Source organism: Festucalex cinctus, chromosome 9 (genome assembly GCF_051991245.1).
Source record: "Festucalex cinctus isolate MCC-2025b chromosome 9, RoL_Fcin_1.0, whole genome shotgun sequence".
NCBI classification, from domain to species: Eukaryota; Metazoa; Chordata; class Actinopteri; order Syngnathiformes; family Syngnathidae; genus Festucalex; species Festucalex cinctus.
In genome coordinates, this window is record NC_135419.1 from 9,413,457 (window position 1) to 9,438,491 (window position 25,035).

The window sequence follows — 25,035 nt, forward strand, 5'->3', positions numbered from 1 at the left end:
GTATTTACAAAAATCAGAACATTTCCCACTATTAATAGTTATAGGTGTCTCTCCTTTCTCAATTGGGGCGATCTTGCACGGTCACTGAAAAAGCCATCAGCTGGGCGATACTGCCCTCAAATGGATGAGCCGTGCAATGCATGTGTCATATTATATATGTCAGGGTTTTTAATAGGGAAAAAATATACTCATGAAATAGAGGGCTCATATGTCATGTTTAGACTAGTGAGGTCACACAACATCGTCAAGAAATGTTTATGGTTGACTTCCCCTTTAAGAAGTTTTTTCCCATAATATGTTAATCATCATTCTCCACATAAGTCCTGTTTTCATCTTTCTAGGTCCATGAACGCTTCTGCTTCACTCCCGGTTGTCTTGACGTCTTCAAGTTCTCTCCAGTCTCTGCCCCTCCCCTCCATCCTCCCCAACGGCGAGTCCACTCACTGCTCCCCCCCTCGCGTCCTCCTCCAGTCCAGCACCCCAGCCAGCGACGTTTTGACCATCCAGACGGCTAACGGTCTGCAAGAGGGCCTCCCCCAGCAGCTGCTCGTCACCAACCTGGGCCCCTCCTCCGCCGCCTGCACGGGCCCCGTCCCCCCGGCCTCCAGCCTCCCGCGCCTGCTCACCATCAACACCACCTGCGGGCAGACCATGGTGGCGCAGCAGCCCGGGACCGTCATCGCCACCGTGCTGAAATCGGGCGACTTGTGCGGGCTGCAGGTGAAAGAGGAGCTGCTGGACTCCAGCTATTTCCAGTCCATGGTCAACGGCGACCCCTCCCTGGCCAACACCTTCGCCAAGGAGGAGGTGGACGCCGGCGAGGCGGAGCTGCAGTACCGGACTGTGATCATCGACGCCAGCCACATCCACGGCCAGGAGTTCGCCGGCGAGACGCCGTTCAACGGACTCTCCTCCCAAAGCGGCAGCCCGTGCGAGGGCCTCACCCCCGTGGAGGAGTTGGAGGTGCGAGGGGAGATGTCCCTGCAGTCCCAGCAGACCATCAAAGGCCTGCAGGAGCTACCCGTCTCCACACAGCTTCCGGCAAACTTTATCCAGATAAAGATGGAGCCGGTGGAGGCTTGACGCGCTTCTGGTGGTTGTTTTTGATTTTTCTTCCACATTGCTGCAATCTGATCCAGGATCAGATGTTGCTCCTCAAGGTTGCTCAGTTCAGCCTCAGGGCTGAATCGTTTACTCACTTTTGTTGTGACCATGTGCCTAAAAGAAATGCATCAAGGGAGTGTTTTGTATTTTTTAAAAGATGTCACATTTCAGTTTTTGGACATTTACACACCAAACTCCTCCCCTTAAGGAGAACAGCCATTGGATGAAGCAGGGATGCCTTTCTGCCAAATGTGCCAGTTAGTTTGTTATTGTCTTAAATCTCAGCGGAATTGTAAATGGTGGGGAAAAAAAAAGAGAGAGAGGCTTGGCTCGATACAAACCAAAACATGGGGGACTGAATACAAAACGGTGCAAGGAAATTGGGCACGAGGAACCAGCATGCGTCAGTACTGGCAAAGAGGACCCTGACGGCTGCTTTTGGGACTTTCACCAGAACGAGTTTATTTTCTTAGGAGCAAAAGAAAAGGCATACGTGACCTCTCCAGTACTTCCAAACTGTGGAATCAGGCATTTGGAAAAAAAAATCTTGGTGTAGACTGGAGGCAAAGAATAAAAGAATTCTAGATAAAACATTTATTTTATTTTTTTTTATCAGTCTGGTGTTTCTGAGGCTGCAATCCTGTTGATATTATATGGAATATGCACAATCTCTCGCTGTATATACAAATGATATACAGTACACTTGAGATTCACTATTAAGGCCACGGCAAATTTTATTTATTTTGTGAATTTCTAAATTCTGTATAAAAAGGCACATTTGTATTCTATTTACATGAGGGAAAATACAAAGAATATAGATGTTTAGTACGAGGAAGACCAAACTTAGTTTTTTCCCCATAAATATATAAACAGCTTTTCTATTCGCCTTGTTTCCATTCCCCTTACGTGCGGTTGTACATATCCTGCTGTGTGCGTTTGCGCTTTTCTTTCTGTTCGGCAAGCATCATGCAGTTGTCACACATTAAACGCGTTCAAGAATCAGTCTCAAAAGAATCAGTCAGTATGGGTATATAAACGTCATATATCATATGTCATTGTCTCTTCTGGACCAGTGCGATTTTGTTCATTTTCACAAGTCCTCTCTGCTCCTGCTCTTGTGCAAGTCCAGTGTGTGCCTTCTCCATATGCCGACGACACCTGAGGACAAACAGATTGGATTGAGGCACTGCAGGGACATGCAGACAACTGACCTCGGTCTACAGAGCAGGAGTTAGAAACTCAAATCGTTTGTTTAGATCTGTAAGGACAAGCTGAATGTATGCATAATGTTCAAATATATGCAATATGACAATCAATAATTACACTGGAGATGTTTTCCTATCCAAATCTTTATGCTGCTGCTTTTTTGTTTGTTTGTTTTTGCTCTGTATATACATCGTATACCCTGTATGTAGACCACTCTCGCCTTATAGCACTGTTCGCGACTGTTGATTGTCAGTGGCCTTCTTTATGTATAGAGCAGATTTATAAGGCTTATTTCTTGTTGTGATACAGCAGATGTCCAGAAATCACACAGCAGCAAAAAAAGAAAAAAAAGAAAAAAAATACGCAGAAACATTAAACTTGGAGACAAAACAGTTGAGAGGGCTCACAGTGTCATGTCATTTGCTACTTCTGGTACATTTGTGGGGTAATACACATAAGGGACAATCTCCCAGCTCTGAATCAGAGCAGATGAAGCACTGATATGCTTTCTACTGCTTTTAAAGACCTTCCTCTGGTCGTCGCCAACTGTCGAGACGGCCCGATATTGCCCCTTCCCGACAATCTTTTGTCTTATACGATTATCTTATAAGATTATCTTTATATGTGAGATGTGTTAAGAGTGGATTTGTCCCGTTAATTGGATCCAACACCAGTCGGGGCCGACAATCTTAAATAATGAACACATTCAATATTTACGACAAAAAATCTTAACGTCGGCGGGGACGCCGAGGTGCGCCTGCGCCACCAATTGTGACGTCAAACAGAACGTAGCCAATCAAGAGGCGCCCTAACTGAAAAAGACAGAAGCGCGCGTATACAAATACTAAGCATATCAGAAAGCATGTCCGACTAGACGCACGATTTTTTTTTTTTTTTTTTTTTTTTTAATGCTTTTGTTAATTCCGAAACCCTTCCATGGAGGACCAGCTCGTGGGAGAAGTAGTCCGCAAACCACCATCATTACATCCAGTTCATCGCGTTTGTTGTCTTCCATGGTGTGTTGTTGTTTGAATGGATGTTTGTTTGAAGTAAGAATGAATGTGAAATGGTTGAGAAAAGCCCTTTCACACGAGCTGAGAATGAATTGACTTATGTTTAAGAGTTTACGAGCGACGGCTGACGTTCTGTGGGTGGACGAAAACGTTAGCATGTTAGCATGTGACACAGTCGCAGCTGCAGACGGCCCAGTTTGTCGCCACCACGGCAGAGTGATTTGGATAGATTTTCCAAGAGCTTGTGTGTGTGTTTGTGCTCCACGGATGGTGGCTTGTGCGTGGGTGCTGCTGGTAAGGAAGCTGTCTGGATTTGGGGTTTGCCTACTACGTCGACGCCCACGTGCTGCACAGCCGTGCACCTCTTGCTGGAAGAAACTCCATCCTGTTCTAGTCTACCAGCCTAAATTTCATCAAAACACTCGCATAGATCGCCTGCCAAATAGTGAGCTCGTTTATGGACGACTCAAATAATAGACGGCGACTATAACATGACACTATTCCGTTACTTAAGATGGCACGAGCCGAGCCCCCGTGGGGAGGGGGACAAAAAGTGCTAGGACTATTTCGGTGTCGCCCGCGGCCACCGACACAGCTCCAGTGTTGAGTGCTGTGCCCCTCGCCGTGGGAGCACTTGAAGGATGACGGCTGACAGGATGGCGCCTCCAGCGTGTGGCGAGAAGCGTTGCAGGGACGAGCTTCGTTTAACCCAGTGCGCTTAATGCAACGTGGCAGAATGTATGGAGTAAGATCACTGTCAAAAAGAATGCGCCATCTTGTGCAGCGGCAGCCTGACGGTACAAAACATCCTGAAACAAAGAAGGCAGCGGTGGAAAGAAATAAAACGTAAAAAGAAAACAAGCAAACAAATAGGTGATTATAGTATGTTATCGGGCTCACAAATTTGTATCTTGTCTAGTATGGAAAAAAAAATAAAAAAAATAAAAAATAAAAATAAATATATATATATATATATATATATATATATATATATATATATATATATATATATATTAGGGGTGTTAAAAAAATCGATTCGACGATATATCGCGATACTACATCGCACGATTCTCGAATCGATTTAATAATCGGCAAAATCGTTTTTTTTTTTTTTTTAGAATTCACACCTTAAGCATGGAAGAATGTTATATGAACGGAACATTAAGCCTTAATATTTTATTTCAATGCTGTTCAAACATGAAACAAATTACAACCTCTATAACACTGAAATTTCAGATAAATAAATAATACATTTTCATATAAATCTTACACTCTACAAGCTTACTGATTAGTATTTTCTAAATTTGAATGAAAAAAAATCGCAACAATCGACTTATAAATTCGTATCGGGATTAATCGGTATCGAATCGAATCGTGACCTGTGAATCGTGATACGAATCGAATCGTCAGGTACTAGGCAATTCACACCCCTAATATATATATATATATATATATATATATATATATATATATGTATACACATATACATATATATATACACACATACTTATAGTAACGTTCACATATCGCTGGCGTCAGTCGGAAACCCCGTATGTCCAAATTCGGTCAATTTCATGGGGGACTGAGCGACGTTTTCTATAACAATACACTTTTTGTTTAAGAAAAATAAAAACTTACAGTTTGTGGAGCCTAGTTTGAGAACCAGTTTTTAGAGTGACAGGGTGAACAAAAAAACCCTTTCAGAACTGTGAAAACTTTAACTTGCTGAAGTACATGAATCGCAAGTCTGATTTGGTCTTTGCAAGTTGACAAAATGTTTTACCCTTTTTTTTTTTTTTAAAGTGTTCTGTGTTCACCTTATGCACCTTTTCTGATCTCAGTTTTGGGCAATTAATTATTAATTATTATTATTATTATTATTTCCTTCCAGTGATTCTTGTAAGAACTTTGACAACCACTGTTTTGCGATAATTTATACTGCCCCCTATACGTATGATGTTGTCGACTGGGGAAAAGTGTGCTGCTAAAAGGCATTCACCTCTCTTGACTCAAGATGGCACTGTCAACACATGTCACAGGAGGAGGCGGAAAGCAGAGGCGAGTGTTTCCCTGCAGGTCATTCATGTGAATACAAAGCCTCAACTCATCCATTGCTCCCCACTCTGCCAGCTTGGCAACGCCTCCATCTCAACCGGCACGAGAGGATTATTTGAAATGAAAATAAGGGGTGGTGGGAGGGAGTCCACTTTCTCAATAAGTAACAAAAGGAATTAAATTGTCTGAGAGCTTCATTTGATGATAGTGGCCCATCCTCGAGGGAGGCGAGGTTCCTTTGAATTGAGCTCACCTGAGAAATGCTCATGCATTCCGCTTCCTTCTTTCATCCAAACATCTGCCCGAGTGCTTCCAGGACGTATACTTCCAAGATGCATGAGAAGAAGGGTTTCATTTGATGTCAAAAGTAACTTTAGGGATATCGCTCATTTGCTTCATATGCTGAAGAAAAAAAAAAAAAAGAAAAGAAAAGAAAATTGTACTGGCTTATCACGCTTGGGCTGCAGGTTAACATGAGGTTAATATTTGATTTGATAAGGAGGGCGTAAGGCACGTGACTGAATTACATTGAGGCATAAGCAAATAGATGGATGGAAAATTGCACTGACTTATCTGTTATTTCAAACTACATTCAATCAAGTCCATCATTGTTTTGTAGTGCAGATTAACATGAGGTTGATTTACGAGATGACCTGACGTTTGAGAACGAGTGTTAAACACTACATTTTCTAATCCAAATCTTTTCATATAACTCACTCAGTTTTATCATCGTTTCAACATCACTGTAGATTTAAAGCTGAGATTTCACGAGGCCATAGAAAGTATTTGGGAACTGTAAAGTCAAAGATTGAGCAAGATACGACAAAGCGTCTGTATCAACGGATATCCTTCACCTTCTAGCCTGTTCGATATCTAAATATATATTTTTTTGTATTAGCAAAATTTTTCATAACTGTATGTTAAGGCAAAGAAGAACATGGTAACACAACGACTAAAGAAACAAAAAATGTGAGGTCAAGCTTGCTCTAAGTTTTAACTGCTTGTACTTACTTGAAAATCATCTTTGTTCTATGCACAGCGTTCTGATTAATATTGCGTTCGTGGAGTATGGATTAAGCGGCAAAATCCACCCGTTTTCATCAATCTTAGGACGCGGCCATTTAAAAAGAAAAAAATATTGAACTTTAAACAGTATACAAAATATGTGAGTAAATGGAATACAAACATTGTAGGCTGGGGCGGCCATTTTGCCACTTGCTGCTTAATGCTGCATTTGAAGAAGGTGGGAAGTCTGACTTTTCTGACCTCATACCAGGAAGTGTGCACTGCAACCTCAGAACTTGGAGATCTGAGTTGAGAAGTCGTAATAAAAGACCCTACTTCAAATGTGACGTCACTCGACAATGGTGAACCCCGTACAGACACAGAAAGTGAACATTTTTACAAAATTATAAACACATTTTTTATGATAACATTAATTAAAGTATTCAAAATAAGTAACATCATTTAACACAGCGTGATTTGGACTGACTGTGACAGAACAACAAACAGTTTATCGGAAGGAAGCAGCTATCTTTGTTGACAATTCACTTCAAACAATTTGAGGTAGTAACTGCGAGAATCATCCTAGTGGAATAAATCTGAATTCCCATCTTCATTGAATGCAGCAAAAGGGCTCAGCTTGTAAATGTTACGTCACCAAACCCAGAAAAAAAAAGTGATTGGTCCTTACCTGAGTCTGTTAGGCACCATGATGTCATTTTCAGTCGACAGCAAGTGGCAAAATGGCCGCAATAATTTCAAAACACTAACTCCTGTGATTCACTTATTCTTACCATTTACACAACGTTTTGAATCTCTTGAATTATATTGTCAAATTGACTTTAATAAAACTGTTATGATGGTCACAGTTTGACCCCGCAGCCAATTATTTCCATTTCCTATGGTGAAAATAGTTTCCAATGAAAATCAAATTGGATTGTGTTCGATTCAGCGGCTGTTAAAGCAGCAATTTTGTGGTTAATATTGAACGCGCTGTCCCAACAGGTGTGATGAGCGCTCAGCGAGCAGCCTTCAATACGCGAAGCTCGCAGCATTCAGCATTCAAAGGACTCTCAGGGCTTCCGTGACAATTGACTCTCAACAGCACAAAAGAGTCCTGGGAGACTTGGTGAGACAACCAGCAAAGGTTTCTTTTGCAGGGGGTGGGGGGGAAGAACACCTTTTTGTCTACATCGCGAGTGCAGCAGCATCCACACAAGCAGGCTGAACGACTAATAATAATAATACTACCACTACTACTACTACTACAATAATAATAATAATAATAATAATAATAATAATAATGAAAGGTTGATGTGAACTTTCCCAAAGCACCTTAGTTTTATTTTATTTTATTTTTTTTATCCCCGGCAATACATTTGTCAGTATTTTTGACGTATGCTCACAATTATTGCATTTGTTAAATTGTGCCGCTATTCTTTTTACTCGACAAGTTGCTCCGGGCCATCGGCATTATTGATTTAAAAATATGGCCGCCGCCGCCTGAGCTGGATCCATACATATTTGCATGAGCTAATATGTCATTCCCTCTTTGTCAGCCACAAAATTGTATTTATATCAGTGACATTACCAGAGGCGCCAAGGTCAAGATGCATGAGAAACATACTTGATTGACATTTTTATTTTTTTTTTTGCTTTGCAGAATGATCTGGATTGCATTACTTTCAATCCCACAATGCATCAGCACTTACTCAACACACCCAAAGGGATGTCACGTTTGTTTGTGGGCGCTCGTATTGTTTTATTAAAGGGATACTTATTTAGCCATTTTTGGCAGTCAAACTTTAATATTTTGTATATAATAAATTTATTTTCATTATTTTTTTATGTACAATTAGCACCTTTAAAAACACATTTTGCATTTTGCTGTCGACTGAAAATGACATCACAAGAGCTCAGGTAACCAATCACAGCTCACCTGTTTTCTTGGTTTGGTCATGTGACATTCACAAGCACATTTTTCAGTCAACAGCAAGTTGCAAAATGTGTTTTTAAAGGTACTAATTGTACGTGAAAAATAATGAAAGTATCAAATTAATTATAGACAAAATATTAACTTTTTATTGCTATAATGGGATAAGTGAAGTGTCCCTTTAATGACAGATATGACGTTTGATCTTCAATGACATTTTAATTGAAAGGAATCAGGAAAGCCAACGAAGAAAAGGAGAAAATTTTCTTTAAGTTTGAAATGGTCCATACACTTAGGAATATGTGATGTCCTATTGACGTAAATGCTTTATGACAGATTTATTTTAGCATGTTGTAATATATTTCATTGACCTGCACAACTAACATTATTTTCACCAAGGCTTTTGCAGACAAGACTCGCCACCAGTCATACAAAATCACACCATTGTTTCTTTGTATTTTATATGTCTTAGTGATAAACAACTCAATTTTAATAACTCACAACACAAAACAAAAATAGCTAAAATACCATTTGGACAATTAGCGTTGAATTTATTTTTTAACAGCAATTTTACTATAAAATAGAAAATATTCACAGACTAATACAGCTTAAATTTTATTGATTTATACGTTGATGCTGCATGTAAACTTTTAATATATTACAGTACTTTAAAAAGCCAAAGAATATAAAAACGTTTTTTTTTATACTGAAATATTTGACATAGGCATGCGTTCTAAAAGGACACTAAATATGTAAAGTTTATTGATCGTAATTTGCCTCAAAAGGGACTTTAAAAAGTATTAAAAACCTCAAGTTAAATTACTGCTATACTGTATGTATATTCATACATTACAGCAATTAAAAAAAAAAAAAGGAAAAAAAATACCACATTATTTGACATGGCCCAAACACTGTAGCATGCATTACACAGGATGTCCCAAAAATAAAAGCAAAAGGAAATGATAAATGACGGCTGCCTTTTAAGAAAGCCTCCAAAATGCCCCAGGGCCCATTTAAGCGTGACAAGCACGCCTCCGGCCAACGCTCAGCTCAAAATAATTAACGGCGGTCGGTCTACTTTCATCTTTGCAAGTGGTGCAAAAAGATGCATCAAAGCAACGATCGGAGGCGGGCAACGACGGCCCTCTCAGACCCTCCCCAGCATGCGGGCGATCCACCAGTTGCACGGCATCACCACCTGGCACACCACGTGGCCTCCCCGGTAGTAGTACGGCCACGGGTTGAAGCCGCCCAGGGGCACGTGGTAGCGGCGGCAGAAGCGGTAGCCGTGGTGACAGTACTGGCAGCAGTAGCCGCGCTCGTCCAGGCGGTTGTCCAGCTCCAGGCCCACGGCTCGCTGTTGGGGGGGGGCATCAGAGTGAGTCAATATCGCCAACGTGGCATCCACAGTTCAATTTGAAACTTTTTACTGACTGGAATAGTGGTGATAAGTAACAAGTGGTAAATGGTAAATGGACCGAACTCATTCAAATGTCAGTGAGCGTACAAAATTATAATTACAAACCCATAATAATTCATTAACTATTTATTAATAAAAGGGCACCTCAAGGTGATATTTAACTTCTGACAAGTATTCTCACAAATTTACAGATTACAAGGTGTGATTAATGGCGAAAATGACGGAGAAGGCATGCTAATTGCTAAGCTAACCTAATGCTAACGTGAAAGACCGGAATTAAGTGCTTGGGTGAGTACTCGTCTCACAAAAGTCTGGCTGGAACGGTGTTAAAGCGCACGACATCCAGCTTTGAACAGAAAAATAGCAGAACATGAAATTATTTAGTGGAATTTAGTGTCTGGAGAACAAAAATATTGATATATTTATACGAAAAAAAAAAAAAAAAAGCATCACACAAGACTAAGTAACCAGAAATATGATTAATCTACGGCAGGGGTGTCAAACTCATATTACCTCAGGGGCCACATGGAGGAAAATATATGACCAAGTGGGCCGAATCAGTAAAATAATGGTATATAACATAAAAACAATTGCCATCAATTCTACGCAGATTTTCGCTATTTGTGGACCACCCCTAAATTACGGAGCTCAGCTGTAATCTATTGTTCCAAAAATTGAACACGAATGCCAATGGAACACGGCAACACTTTGCCAGTATGAGTTCCGGATGTGTTAAATCGACCTGTTTTGCATATATATTGTTCACAGAATGCAATGTCTGGCGCAGTTAATAAAGATATAAGGACGTTAATTCTTCTCATTTGTATTTGTGTTACCAGTAATTGAATTTGTGTCGTATTTATACGTTTGACGGTCTATGATTTATTTTTTTTTTTTTTTAGAAAAATTTGAACAAACCCTAACTTTAGATTGTGTGTAAAATAATGACTCTAGGACAATTCCTTGTACAAGTTGCATTGCTCATCTAAGGAATGCTTGTGAGATTACGAATTTATGTTTGGATTGTGGCCGGCTGATTTATTAGTCTGGCATTACAATTTTTTTTTTTTTTTTTTTTTACTTTACAAAATCATCTCGCGGGCCGGATTAAACCCCTTTGCGGGCCTGATCCGGCCCGCGGGCCTTATGTTTGACACCCCTGATCTACGGCGAACCGTACGTACTGTAACGTACGTAACTGTATTTCAATGTGACACAATACAGTTCTGAGTTTTGATTTTGAGATCTGCACAAATGTAGATATCAATCTAAATAACAAGCCCAGCGATTAAAAAAATAAAAAGAAATATATTTACTGTAATGTAATTTCATTAATTGCTTTTCAGTAAATATAATACTTATTTTTTTAAATAAAAAACAAATATTTGCTTTATTTACTGTAATTTACTATAAATATTTATTTTTTTCTATCACTATGCCCCTTATTTAGATCGATATCTATTTCCATCCATCGTTTTTCTTAAACGCTTTGAGCAAAAATATGTAGGCTATTGTGCTTCTTATTTTTACATTTGATAATTTTATACAGCAGCACTCCTGGGTGCATATTTCATTTGATACAGGTCTGTTTAATGTCACTTTAAAATAACGTAAGAAAAGGTATAAGCCGTTGGTGAGTTGTATATATATATATATATATATATATATATATATATTTTTTTTATAGAACATCTCATCGGGCGAAGGTTACGATAGAAGCTCCTCAAGGTGTGAATGCATCTGGTGAACTTGCGCCTGTCGTATGGCAGCAGAATATGTGTAAGGATCAATAAAAAGAATCAATACCCATGATTTTGATTAAATTTCCGGGGAATAAAACGATGCGACGATGGCCTTGACCTTTCCAACATGGTCAGCGATGGTGTGGCACTAACACCCAAAAAGCATCATCTCAATCAGTCAATCAGAAATGCTCTAACATGCTTTTAAGCAGCATAATTACACAATTTCAATTTCCTTCATCTCTGACCTCATAACTCCGCCGCAACGACAGGCCTGCCTCCCCGTACGGCATCCCAATGAGCACCCTCCCCCTGACCTTGACTATAAGTACGTATCACATTCCTAAAGCAATTAGCAGGCTAATGACGGCCTAACAAGGATTCTTTCATTTGCACTCGCTGGCTGCTTCTAAATTTATAGAGGGGCCAATTGGAGCCCAAACGAAAGGTAAATTAGGTAGATTTAATGACCCCTGGCGTTCGCCATTGTGCTGGCTGCTTCACGCCCTGGAAGACTCGCAGGGCCCGGGCCTTTGATCAAGAGCAACGCCTAATGGGCTTCGGAGAAGTGCCACTTAACTCGACCGCCTTCGGTCCATGTTGCGCCACATTTCAATCTCTTTTAGTAAATGGCTCCTCGGAGACAATCAGGCCGTGTCGCTCTGAGCCCGCGCCGACTTCACTTGTGGAAAAAGCTGCCACATTCTGTGGGACGAGTCGACGTCAGGCAAATGGCGGCAACGCAATGCGTTGAGACCTCAAAAGTCCAAATCATAAATCAGGAATCTGTTGTGAAAACAAACAAATAATTTAAGATTATAGGCCACTCTGGCTGACGTACACCGTAACGATAGTTAAGTTAATTTCCAGTTCTCTTTCGCACTTAATTCAACGCGTTAGCTATGTCAGTCTTACGTTAGCTTAGCAATTAGCATGGCTTCTCCGCCTTACCTCGTCATCCCTTCATGAGAATGATTACTTGAAAGAAATGTAGCTTATTCGCCTCCGCAGACTTATGCTGACTTAGCAGCGACTACTAGTAGCCAGTCGAAGCTCGTTTGCTAGCTAGCTGCTAAGTAGCGCAAGACATTCCCTCGAACTCTGGCTACCAATGGTAGGTGAAATGAGCCCAGTGAAGCTTTCTGGGATTATCTCGGCGGTTGATTCTAAGTCATGCTATTCAATACGTTTGGATAAAGCACAAAATGCTAATTTTGTCAAAACCGCTCATTTTTAGACTCACATAGTGGTTAGCATGTCTTTCTCACAGTCAAGTTGTATGCTTTGGCATATACTTGACATATTTATGATTAAGATTAGCCTTGTACTTTTTGACATAGACTGATTTTGAGTACACACATTTGAGGTTAGCAGGTGGTCATAGCAGCGAGCGACATAGCAAACAGTATTTTGTCATGACCAATTCTTGGAGGCTTCCAATGGGAGCTCTGATAAAGCGAATAAAACTACAAAACTACGAGGTCTAAAACACAGAAATGCTGCGACAGATATCTTGTTTAGGCTCGTTTGATTTATCACCATGACACACTAAGGTAGACTTCTAATGATTTATTGTTTCAGTCAAGTTTCAGGGTCATCAGCTGGCTGTCAACAATCTGTTATGGAAACAACAGCAAACCCGTCAATGGACCAATGATTATCTTATCTGTTTCTCACACAACGAATGGGGACACTGCTTGGGCAAAAGAGAAAATGTTTTATTCAAATGACGGCGCAGCAGAAAACAAATCAAACAAACAGCCAAAAGGCAGCATTGTACCTTAAAGACAATTAATCAGAGCTAGCCTCTTAAAACGGGGGGCACATATTAATCACTGCGGCTTTGAGTCGGCTCCTCTAGTGGGAACGCTGCGGTGATAAGAATGGCTCACCTTGGGAAATCTGAGGCAGTCGCTCACAAATAAGCAGCGTTAATGAAGAGCAAGAACCATTAGCTCCCTTTGCTACATGTGATTTGAGCGCACATGCTAGCTTGTGCAATCATACACCTCCAAAAAAAATGTGTCAGCCATTCAGTGAGGGGAAAGTTCTTCCCCTGTGGGTTTTACAAAGTTTCATCCGCTGGAAAACTGAATGAAAACGTAGTAGTAGTTTTCGCTACACACGTAGCTTGACCCGTGATGAACAACAGGGCAAGTTAACATTTAGCATATTGTCATTTTCTATCAAGATGTAACAAATGAAAGCACCACTCCCCTTTGTTTTTTCCTCTCAACACACACAAACAGATACACAAACACCGTCTTTTCTTTTTTTTAAGCGTTTGACCTCGCATGAAAAATATGCGCGATAACATTCATGGCCGTTATCCTGCTTTTCGTGAAGCGTAACGCCACAACTCTGCGTCTCGCCAAGGTGGATGTAATTGAATAAGGCGAGAGCAATTTATTTGGCTAAACTCGCCAATGATAAGCAGCTCTGGCGCTCCTGTAAAGAATTATACGAGGGCATCCAAGCACTGATAGCTTTGTATCGCTACAGCTTACTTTCAGTGTTCTGCTTGAACATGTGTTTGTGTGTATAGCTTCAGATACCGCCGCCGCGAGTAAAGCAAAAACCAAAATGCAACAACTGACATAATGTAATGCATTTTCAGTACTTTAAAGTCAGAAGCATGCAAAATGAGAGCACTCACAAATGACGTCACTCACTTGTGCAGTTCTAGCACCCTCTGGTGGCTACTTCTTTAGTGCGGTTTAATTTTCACAAGGCATGTTTTGACCCTTCTATGATTAAAATCTATATAATAATGGTCAGATGAAGGGTAACATAATATACTTGAGAACAGAGTCAATATGTGGAGGAACTCTATTTACTGTACTTATTAAATTATTAACTATTAATAATTATACATTAAATAATTAATTCATTAATATTTTTAATCAATTTATTGTTATGCTTTTATTAGTGCCACAATATGTATATATATATATATATATATATATATATATATATATATATATATATATATATATATATATATTATTTGTAATATTTTTATATTTTTCATTGCTGTAATGTACAATGTTTGTGTGTTTTTGTTGGATGAGCTCATTTTTTACAATATTGTGACCTTTTATATCGCCAACCTTCCCACAATATCGTGATAATATCGTATTGTGACCTTCATATCATGATATCGTATCGTGATGTTTGGATATCGTTACGTCCCTACTCACTAGGCCACACCCCTTAAAGTCACCCAACAAACAGATACTACAGTACGTACACTTTATAAGCTTTTCTTTTTTAAAAATATAACATAAAAATTTAATGTTTTGGGGGCTACCACTGAATGTTTACGGTCTGCCCATTTTGTGAACCCATCCTTGCTATACAGGTCAAGGACAGCGGCGCCATCCCCTCAGCCTTGTGCGGTGGCAGTTATTCCATTTGGGACACACAGAGTGTGATGCACGTGCAGCCGTGCTAAAGGTCATCGCCATATATCTGACAGCCTGTCGCCGGGACCCAAACAGGTATCATCTCTTACAAATGTGCTCTGGGAGGAGAAGCTGCACTCAAATGTTGACTTCTTTTGCCCATCTGGAGTCATACACTGAGAAACTGTACCTGCAGCAGATTGTGTTTTGGTGTTGGGTGTCATGGTTCTTCTTATTCTAATAAGAATTTTGAAGGATTTTGTTGGTCTGTTTTTCATTTGGTTGTTAATCCATTTTCTTAACCGCTTATTCATTACAAGGGTTGTGAGGGTGCTGGAGCCTATCCCAGCTAGCCTCAGGCAGGAGGCGGGGCACACCCTGAAATGGTTGCCGGTCAATCCAGATGTTTTATATTTATGGCCTAGAAGTGTTTTTCAGAAAAATATTTACTGTACTGATTACTTTAATAATTCATTAGCTTAGGTTACTTATGGTCTACGGCATGTTATTGCGTTGCTGCCATAGGAACAGAACTATATCTCAAACCGAGGAGACCGTCTACTACTACTAATATAGTAATTATAGTAATTAGTAACTACTACTACTACTACTACTCATAAAATAATTAGCATTAGTCCAATAATTAGCTGACATACATTATTTTTGTGAGTGGTAATATTTTTGTCGTTTGTGTCAAGGTTATATATCAGGGGTGTCCAAACGTTTTAGTTTGAGGGCCGCATACAAAAAAATGGAAGGATATAGGGCCACTTTTATTAAACATCAAGTCCAATCATGTAAGCAATTATATATTGTTTATATTTTCTGGTGGATTGGATGAACTTAAAAACAAAACTTGGGGTGGCCACCAGCCCTGTGTTGCACCAATTAGATCCACCCCTGCACTAAACAGCAACCGAATCACATCTCAACATTCAGAACCAAAGGAAGAGCAAACTGTTGTAAGCTTCTAATGTAAAATTGGATTAGATTTATTCACCAGAGTTTTGAAGTGACCGTAATTGTGTTAGTTGTAAATATTTCCTTCTCTCTTTGCATATTTAGAATAGCTGTACACAATTATTATTAGTAGTAGCACTTTTTTTAATTTTTTTTTTATTTTGTATTACAACACGGTTAGTTATTCAGTCAGTTATTTGTGTAAGAACTTACTTAATATTATTACCAACGTTCTATTGTTCAATTAGAGGCCTTCCTCATTGACAGCTATTACTTAAGCTGCAGGCGAGTAAATAAAGAGCCCTTAGCACTATATGACAAATTATTGTAGTCTAACTTTTCCCTACTAAATTCTTGAAGGAACATATTGTTCTCACAAATAGGAGTCAAGGAGTATTGAGAAGTGTTTCTGGGACGGTCCTGATAAATGTGACCATTATAGGAAGTCTCATTTCTGCCCATGTGTCGCACGGCTCTGAGGAGACAGCGCCGCTGCTTTAGTGGCCATTCGCGTGTAAGTGATAAATGTGCCGTGCTGTGCTGTGTCGTGTGTGTAGTTATAGTTTGTAGTGCGCTTTCCTTTATGTCGCTGCCTGAAATATTTCTCTCACAGAGTCTCGGATAATTAATCCTGCACTGCTGTGTGGTTTAGATGCGACGCGGCAAAAATATGCCGTCTGTCGTTTTCCCCCTTTAAGTCGTGCACTTTGATAATTAAAGCGTTGTTAATAAATGGAACTTATCTGTGACCTTGAGCACGCTCCTTGCGTGACGCGTGGTACTGCAAAGTGAGAAAAGGCACTAAGGGGCGCTTTAGGCACAATTTGCTGCCCTGGAGAGGCTGGATGTTTCTCTCAATTAATGGAGGGACATTAAGCGAGTCTTCAATGAACTGGCCTGACTTAAACAGATATATAGAGCAATGGCTGTGCCCTCTGGTGCACAAAGTCAGTTTTAACATCAATTAGCGAGCGATTTATATGCGGACAAAGTGGAGGCAGAGCCGTGGCTAATTGAAGTGACTCGACTGTAAGTGGCGACGGCTTCCTCGGATGTCACAGCGCACTTACGTAGTCGTTCACGGGAGGGTACTCCACCTCACGGGCGGAACGGTGACCTTTCACCTCGGTGTCGGGGGCGTCCACGTGTTCTACCTCCTCCTCCTCCATCTCTGAATCTGAATCACAAACACAAAGTGAGTATGAAAATGAGAATTCCCTTTTCATACTACTGTAATCGAGATAAAGCACGTTTTATCTTTACAAATGTATGTTTTTGTGGAATTGCATTAAATAACATTACTAGATATTAGGGATGCAATGATAAGGCAATATAGCAATATCGTGATATTCAAACTGCCACAATATCATTGTCGTCATGTTCACGATATTTAAAAGGAACACATCTGTTAAAAAAGTCAGGTTGATTTCCATTTGTGCAGTTCTAGCACCCTCTGGTGGCTAGTTTTTTTTTAAAGTGCAATTTAATTTTCATTAGGGATGTTTTGGCCCTTCTATGTTTAAAATCTACACCAATTGTCAGATGAAGGGGAACTCAATGTGTGCATGCGTTAACAAGTAAGTGCCTCTATATTGTTATTAGAGATGGAAGGTGGTTTATATGCATTGCCGTTACGTGCAAAAGCACAATATTGTGCCTTTATATATTGTCTTTTATTTTTATTTTTTTACAATATTGTGACCTTTTTTAAATATCGCCAACCTCCCCACAATATCGTGTTTGAATATCATTACATTCCTACTAGATATAACAGTACATATCTAAGTGAAACTTGAAACATTTTGACTAGTTAAAATGACGATAATGGAGAAATGCAGCGAAATGATTCATAATGAGCCGACAGTATTTAATTAAAGGTGTTAAAAAAATAAAAAAAAAATAAAAATCTCACAATTTGTTCTATGCGCACCCCAAATAGTCTAAGCATGATATTCTGATTATTATCGCATTTTTGGAATGAGAATTAAGCAGCAAAATCCAACCGTCTTTATCCATCACAGGGGGCGGCCATTTTGCCACTTGCTGTTGACTGAAAATAACACCACAGTGCCTAAGGGCCAATCATGGCCCAGCTTTTCACTGTCACATGACCAAACCCAGAAAACACGTGAGCAGTGATTGGCCTTTACCCGAGCCCTTGGCACTGTGATATCATTTAGTAATTTTCAGTCAATAGCAAGTGGCAAAATGGCCGCCACCTTAGATGTATAAAAATGTGTGGATTTTTTGTTTTGCTTGATTTATATTCCCCAAACACTATATATATATATATATATATATATATATATATATATATATATATATATATATATATATATATATATGTATATATGTTTTTAAGCCTAAAATGACACAAAATAGATAATCTTTTTTCCAATTAAAATTAGATTGTCAATCAAATCATTGAATGCGTATTCAATGAAGTGACCTTTATAAACTATCCACATAGCTTGTGGCTCTACACACCCACCAGGCCGTGTGTTAAAAGTGCGCATTTAATCTTAGAAGCCCCCCCACCCCACCGTCCTTCCCCGATGCCTCACCGCTCAGGGGGGAAGGATGGATCCAGTGGATGGGCAGCTCCTGGCAGAATTCCCAGATCTTAGACTGGAAGAGGAACGCCGGGTCAACGACGGGCTCCTCGGTGGGAACCCACACTAGGGAGTCCTCCATTTTGGTATCCAAGGCATCCACCTGCTCGCACACACAACCAAACGCACACCCATCGTGAGCCTCATAGTTTTAATCCTTCACCAACTTCCTGACTCCTGTTGCCTGACCCTCTAGCTCCTCCCCCTCCCTCCATCAAGCCCGAAGCATGCTCTTTCTATTCCACATCATTGAAATTCACAGACAGTGATGATTTGACTTTCAAATGACTTTGCAAGTGATCTTCATTACTGCGCGTGTGGCGGCAGTATCGTTTAATGTGACAGACACAATAAAGCCTTGCATTCTCCTCCTCCTTCTCTTCGTCTCCTCCTCGCGATGCATCGCTTGGCATCGCCATCACTGAGCTTAATTTGTTGGTATTATAGTTCATGAGCTGTAAAGTAAACTATTATTGCTTAATGATCGCGACTACATGTCAGTGTTGTCTAATAGAGACATATGACAGGCACTGGGTAATGTTTTGCGCTAATACAGTTCACATATTTATTTTCATGTATATGTAAATAAACACACAGACTTGCAAGTCCCTCTTTAATTAGGCAGCCAGAAGAACAGTTCACTTGACAAATGTTTTTACAAGGTGATTTTCCCTCAGTTTAAAACTTAATTGCACATTAGTTAGACTTGGATCCTGGGGCTATCGTTGGAGCAGGACTCATTAATATCGGGCTGTGCGCCTTGTATCCCCTTTTGGCCCTGTCACTCCTTGTTAAAAATAGGCCAGTTTGAGACCTTCTGGTAGCAAAAAGCTCACAACTTCACTTATCGGGGATTTGACACACTTTCTTCTTATTGCCAAAATTAGTAGAGGGCAGTGGTGTAGTGCGGATGGTATATTGAGGCAAAGTGGTTACATTAAAAATAAGTATTAATCACATCTTAGAATTTTGATTAATCACGATTAATCACTTAATTAAAAACACTTTTTTAATCAACATGTTTTGCCCACCAAATTTAAAGTGCACCTGTTAGTGTTTTTTTTTTTTTTCCACATTTAATGTTATGAGGACGTCTTCAAAAAATTTTATCCACTGCACATGGTCATCATCCTCTTTTTCTAATCAGTTAATTACTTGCATAATTTAAAATGGACAAAAAATGGCCCCAATAGTTTGACATGAACAAATATTATGTCATACGGAAACATTCATTAAACGCTTTATTTTATTGCTCAAACACAACCTGTGCTAACTTCCGCTGTCAGCTAAAGGATCATCTTTGTTAATATTTGATTTATGCAATTTTTTGTGATTAATTAATTAGTTAACGCTTTAACTTTGCATATATTTGTGGAGACTGGGGTCAAGTTGTATTTTACAACTTTAAAAATGTGTAGAATTTCACAAGTTTCTTCATGTTAAAGATTAAATAGCTCTTAATATGAAAAGAAAAATGCACTGAGCTAACAAACGTCTTACAAATGCAATTATGCCATCTAGTGGCAGAAAAATTATCTCAACACAAATCAATATCACACATTTTTTTTTACAGTATAGTACATCTTTTCAATTTTAACTCAATTTTGTGAATTATTTTGAAATTACTGTATCAATAACTATGCCATGCGATTGTCTGGCCCCGCCTACTGCCCAAAGCCAGCTGGGATAGGCTCCAGCATCCCCTGCGACCCTTGTGAGGAGTAAGTGGTCAAGAAAATGGATGGATGTATCAATGACTATAAGATGCAGCCATATTTCTATTAGTAACATCCCCCTCTTTACGTTAGCAAGAGTATGAAAACTTGAAAAATGAAGAACAGATGCAAAATTTGAGATTAATCGTGAGTTAATTGTTGAAGTCATGCAGTTAATTATGATTACAAATTTTAATCACCTGACACCCCTAAAATAAATACATAAATAAAATGTGCATGAATGCTAAATATGAACTGCTGCAATTGGGCTAAATATGCCCGAGTACTGGATGTGTCCTGGTTATGGTGGAGGGCGTAACTTGTTTGACTCACCGGCATGCTGGCAACTCACCATATGACATAAGTCGGTCAGCTCTCAGATATCAAAGTCAAAGCTGAGGAACACAAACAACCCATTCTAATTGGCCCTCTTAACCGCTCAAGTTGAGTGTAAAGTAAATGGAGGTCGCGACACGTGGCTCGCAACATGACTCGATTTTTTCACAGCTGAGAAACGACTGCAATAACTTGTAAGGGGGAGGTGGCGAGGTCGGGTTTGCCAGGAGGGAGGTGTGCTAAAAAGGTCAGCCTTTTAGCATGGGGCAGGGATTTCGAAATGCCAGTTGACAAGAACAAAAGCAACATGATGACAGTCTTTTGGTTTATAAACGCTTTTTCATTTGACGATTGACTAATCAGGCGTTACTAGAAGACAAGCAACCTTTTTTTTTTTTTTTTTTTTAAATCAACTATTAGACCTTGGAAATAATGATGATTTGTTTTGTAATGTGTACTCCCTGCCTATGTACGATATTCCGCCTACAGTGCTGTTGACTTAATTACGCGCCGCTTGTACTGTAGTTAATGAATTTACCCTCGCCTTCTACACAAAGCCAACTGGGGAAACATTGGCCATGACACATTGTTTAATGTTTGCCAGAGATCAACAAATGTTTTATCATGACACCCAGGAGCTTCGTTTATTTATTTTATTTTTTTTAATGTGCAGCGCCAAGCCATGAATTTTAGTTGACATTTTTTTATTGGCAACTTTCGCCTCTACAGCGGCATTTCAACTCTGCAATATCATATCCATGAAGTTATGACGAGTCACTTATTTATTCTTGAAGATTACTCCCACGCATTCATGACTTTTGGCATGCATTTCTGCTGTTTGCCACCTTAGCAACCATATTAGCAACAAGGTCAATGGAAAGTGTATCATGTTCTGTGATATTCCAGTATGGTATGGTATTTATAGAAGCACTTTAATGAAATTAATTATCATTGAATGTGAAACTGTATTTTTAATATAATCCATCCATCCATTTTCTATCCATCTGGAGCTGATCATAGCTGACTTTGGGTGAAAGGCAGTGTACAAGCTGGACTGGGATCCAGGCAATTGTATATAATATAAGCACATTTCTTATTTATTTATTAAATTATCCAAATGGTTTATTTCAATTGCATTTGAGTGTTTTTTTTCCTCCTAAATGGTGTACTCCCCCTATCATCTTTCATCGTAATATTGTGCATCCTAATCAACATGCTCCAGCCTCTAAATGGAGCTATTAATAAAAAGAAAACGCAAATATTTTTCATTATACAATATTAATGTGAGCAAGTTTAGGCTATTTTCCAGTTGCCGGGACAACAAGGAAGATGAATGAGCAGCTTAAGGTGCTGCTAGGCTAGCTCATATAGCAGCTAGTTGTGTTGTAAATCAGTGCTAGCCAGTTGGCACTGTTAGCTATCTGTGATAGTCCTGATAACTTATTGCTTTGGGTGCAGACCTGTCACAAGCTATAACAAGAACAATTTGGCCACACCACATTATTTTTAAAGATTATGGAGGCTTTTCTTTGAGCTTGCCTAGCGACTGGTTCAGATAGCCTGAGTCTGCCTGGTCATGGTGAGTTTAGTCTAATTGTTTGTTACTTTGTATCTGTTGTTTTGGACTTCTGCTAATTTAGTTTTTTGATGATTCCATAGTACATTATTTTCTTTTTTTAGATTTTTGAAATGACCTTTTTGAGAGCACTTGTCTTGCTTCCCTTGTATGGGGATCCTCTAAACGCCTCCGCACAGACCCAGACTAAGAACATTTTCCTTAGTAAAAAAATAAATAAATACAAAATGTCAACTTAGCACATGTTAGTGAATACATTGCAGCTCGACATTACTAACCACACAATGTTAAACTATAATTTGTTTTTTAGCTCTTGTATTGGATGTGTATGCTTCACCAGCATGGATTGAGTGTGATATTCACCCTACATGTAGCCTCTTGTTGCAATGGATTTCTTCTACTTTGTTCGATACTTTGTCATCACGCAATTTTCTATGGTGGTGTTGTGCTCCGCTCTGATTCTCTCATCGCTATTCTTGCGCGACTTTAGTATATTGGCTTGCTATTCACTCCTGTTCGCAGCCATCTGAGTGGGAGGTTTTCGAATGGTGGGCAAAGCGTTGGTCGTACATATTAAGTGACTGTTAAATGGAGCAGGCAGCATCCGTGGACAATAAAGGCAGCGAGGGAGGCGGAAGGCGACTTGTGTGTCAGTTTGGGCGAAGTGAAATGAAGCTCAGGGATTACTCCCTCAGACGCGGCATGGAAGAGGCAAATTGAAAAGGGAGGGGCGGGGGGAAAACTCTGGCAAACAATTCATGTTTGTCACCTGGTGGTGCCCTCGTATAGGCTGGATTTTGTTATCAGTCGCCTGCAGTTTCTCCACCATTTTTCCATTGTTTTTCAGCGCGCCTGTGAAGCCCACCGTGGTTGCTTTGAGCCCTCCGCTCTGAGAGCCTGCGGCTGGGTTGTGCGAGGAGCCACTAGTGCTCGGCTTTAACCCCTGTGAGCTTCATGTGTTCCACCACTTGAGAAGGAACTTGCGCTGAGCTTCGGCAGGTCAAACGTGGGAGGATTCTCACAGAGGACGGTTCAGGGGCTTCTGTCTATTGTTGGTGAGGTCAGGCCAAGGTCACTGTATATTTTCTAAACACAGCCCCCATGATAATATTTACTTCAGCTCTCCTGTGCCACGAAGGGTGAAGATGGGAGAAAAAAAAAAATCCTTAGCAGCAGCACACAGTGGCATACAAGTTGACTGATCCAGGAAAAACTTTTTTGTGATTGAACTTGACATATAGAGGAATGAAAAAAAATCCTTTGAAAATTTACTTATTTCGACTATGGCCATTATGTTGGCCACATATGATTAAATGTTATTACAAGGAGAAGTAAGGAAAAATGTGATTTTACTACATGATCAAATTAAGGACTTTTTTTTATTTATTTATTTATTTATTTATTTTTTTTTTAACGTATGTTAATGAAGTAACAAGGGCAATTGTTTGTTTATTATAAAATCATGGAATTGGCAATGTGGAGTAAACATACATTCAAACATATTTGCAAATACGTTTAAACGTATTAAAAGTACGATCGAACATACTTGCAAATGAGATAGAAAGTACTTGTAGGCTAAATACTAAAAACGTTTGCATTTTCCATAGCATTTTTTCCCATAATGCCAGTGGTTGTGAATGTGCCAATCCAGTGGCATTATGGGAAAAAATGGCCAATAGAAATCATGCAGTGCAGACAAAATAATAAATCATAAAAAATGTGAATGAACAATGTTTAGTTACTTAATTTTCAAAGAAATTGATATAATGTAGACTGAATGCTTAAAAAAAGGGACATTTAAAAAAACAAAAAAAAAAAAAAAAAAACGTACATGCGCAACTCAAGTACCCCATGGCATTATGGGAAATAATGCTAAGATTTTAGCCTATTTAAAATTTTCTAATTAAAATAAAAAATTGCTAATTAAAAAACGGCAAAATTTAGCCTACAAGCACGTTTAAACATATGAGACGTTTAAAACAGATTAGCAAATACGTTCGGACATATTTGCCAATGAAAAAATGGCAGATCAACGCTTCTGTACTTACCACCATACAATTCCCTGCAAAAATCTTAGCCATCGTCATATTTACTGCTTACTACATTTTCTCCTTTCTATAATGACTTATAACTAGAAAGCTTTGATTGAAACAACAAAGCTAGTACTTAAGGCTGAGTATAACATTTGGGAAGTAAATTAAAGTTGATAGAAATAAAAATATTGTACTTGTTGCTTCCCACAACTGTTCGTAATACTCCAGTCGATTCACACTTTTATATCATATGATGGCTACCACTTTGTGCCATGGCTTAAGAACACCATCTGAAATGTGGATTCTACTGAACATGGAACAGAATCATCCTCATGGCAGTCATACTCAAAGCTACCAATATCTCGCACCGATCACTTGGTTGGCTTATGATGATTCATTTTGGAGCTGCCGTTTCAGCCAATTACACTTCAAAGTGCTGACAAAAAAGACAAATTGTGTGCACATATGGTGTTGGAACAGCAATTAATATCTGTAAACATGGATCTTACATGAAGATGAGAGGAAAGCGAAAGCCTGTTTGGTTTTTGGTTTGCAGCTTGTGTTCTTAAAGTGAAAACAAAAAGCAAAAAACTGAGACTTAAGTTTTGCTTGTGCTGACATTTGGCTGACTGTGTTTTTGAATGGAGTGTCTTTGCTGCGTATTTGCCAGCTTCTTCTTCTCAGCTACAAGGTAAAATGGAAATGAGCGCATAAGAGTGTGGATTTTCTCTTTGAACACGCTGCCCACTCAGTGAATTGCACTGTGACACAGAAAAAAAAATGGGGATTTTGATTGATTGAATCCCTTCCATTTCTTTTGCAGAGTTCACTATGCAGCTATCTAACACCCAGAAAAGTCAAATGAATCCATATAAACTTTGAGAGGAGACTTCCAAAAAGAAAATGTCTATTACAAAGAAAAAA

General features: G+C 39.4%; 2 protein-coding genes and 1 long non-coding RNA gene across 8 annotated transcripts in view; 1 reads left to right on the plus strand and 2 right to left on the minus strand.

Annotated features, from left to right (window-relative positions):
• The window catches only part of elf1 (E74-like ETS transcription factor 1), a 48,010-nt gene extending 45,305 nt beyond the window's left edge, over window positions 1–2,705 (plus strand). For all 4 annotated transcript variants that reach the window (XM_077531168.1, XM_077531169.1, XM_077531170.1 and 1 more), the window contains one exon: window positions 342–2,705. In XM_077531168.1, coding sequence (XP_077387294.1) covers window positions 342–1,083 — 742 coding nt within the window. In that variant the 3' untranslated portion in view covers window positions 1,084–2,705. The remainder of the gene's footprint in view (window positions 1–341) is intronic.
• On the minus strand, window positions 1,814–6,767 carry LOC144025322 (uncharacterized). The gene is made up of 3 exons (XR_013284831.1): window positions 6,390–6,767; window positions 5,632–5,780; window positions 1,814–2,262 (listed from the first exon to the last, which is right to left on the minus strand). It is a non-coding gene; the product is annotated as an uncharacterized LOC144025322 (long non-coding RNA).
• Window positions 6,768–8,829: 2,062 nt separating this feature from the next.
• tnmd (tenomodulin) overlaps window positions 8,830–25,035 on the minus strand; it is a 61,011-nt gene continuing 44,805 nt past the window's right edge. For all 3 annotated transcript variants that reach the window (XM_077531172.1, XM_077531173.1, XM_077531174.1), the window contains exons 5-7: window positions 18,404–18,554; window positions 16,910–17,016; window positions 8,830–9,670 (exon numbers count right to left, since the gene is read on the minus strand). In XM_077531172.1, the coding sequence (XP_077387298.1) occupies window positions 9,461–9,670; window positions 16,910–17,016; window positions 18,404–18,554 (468 nt within the window). In that variant the 3' untranslated portion in view covers window positions 8,830–9,460. The remainder of the gene's footprint in view (window positions 9,671–16,909; window positions 17,017–18,403; window positions 18,555–25,035) is intronic.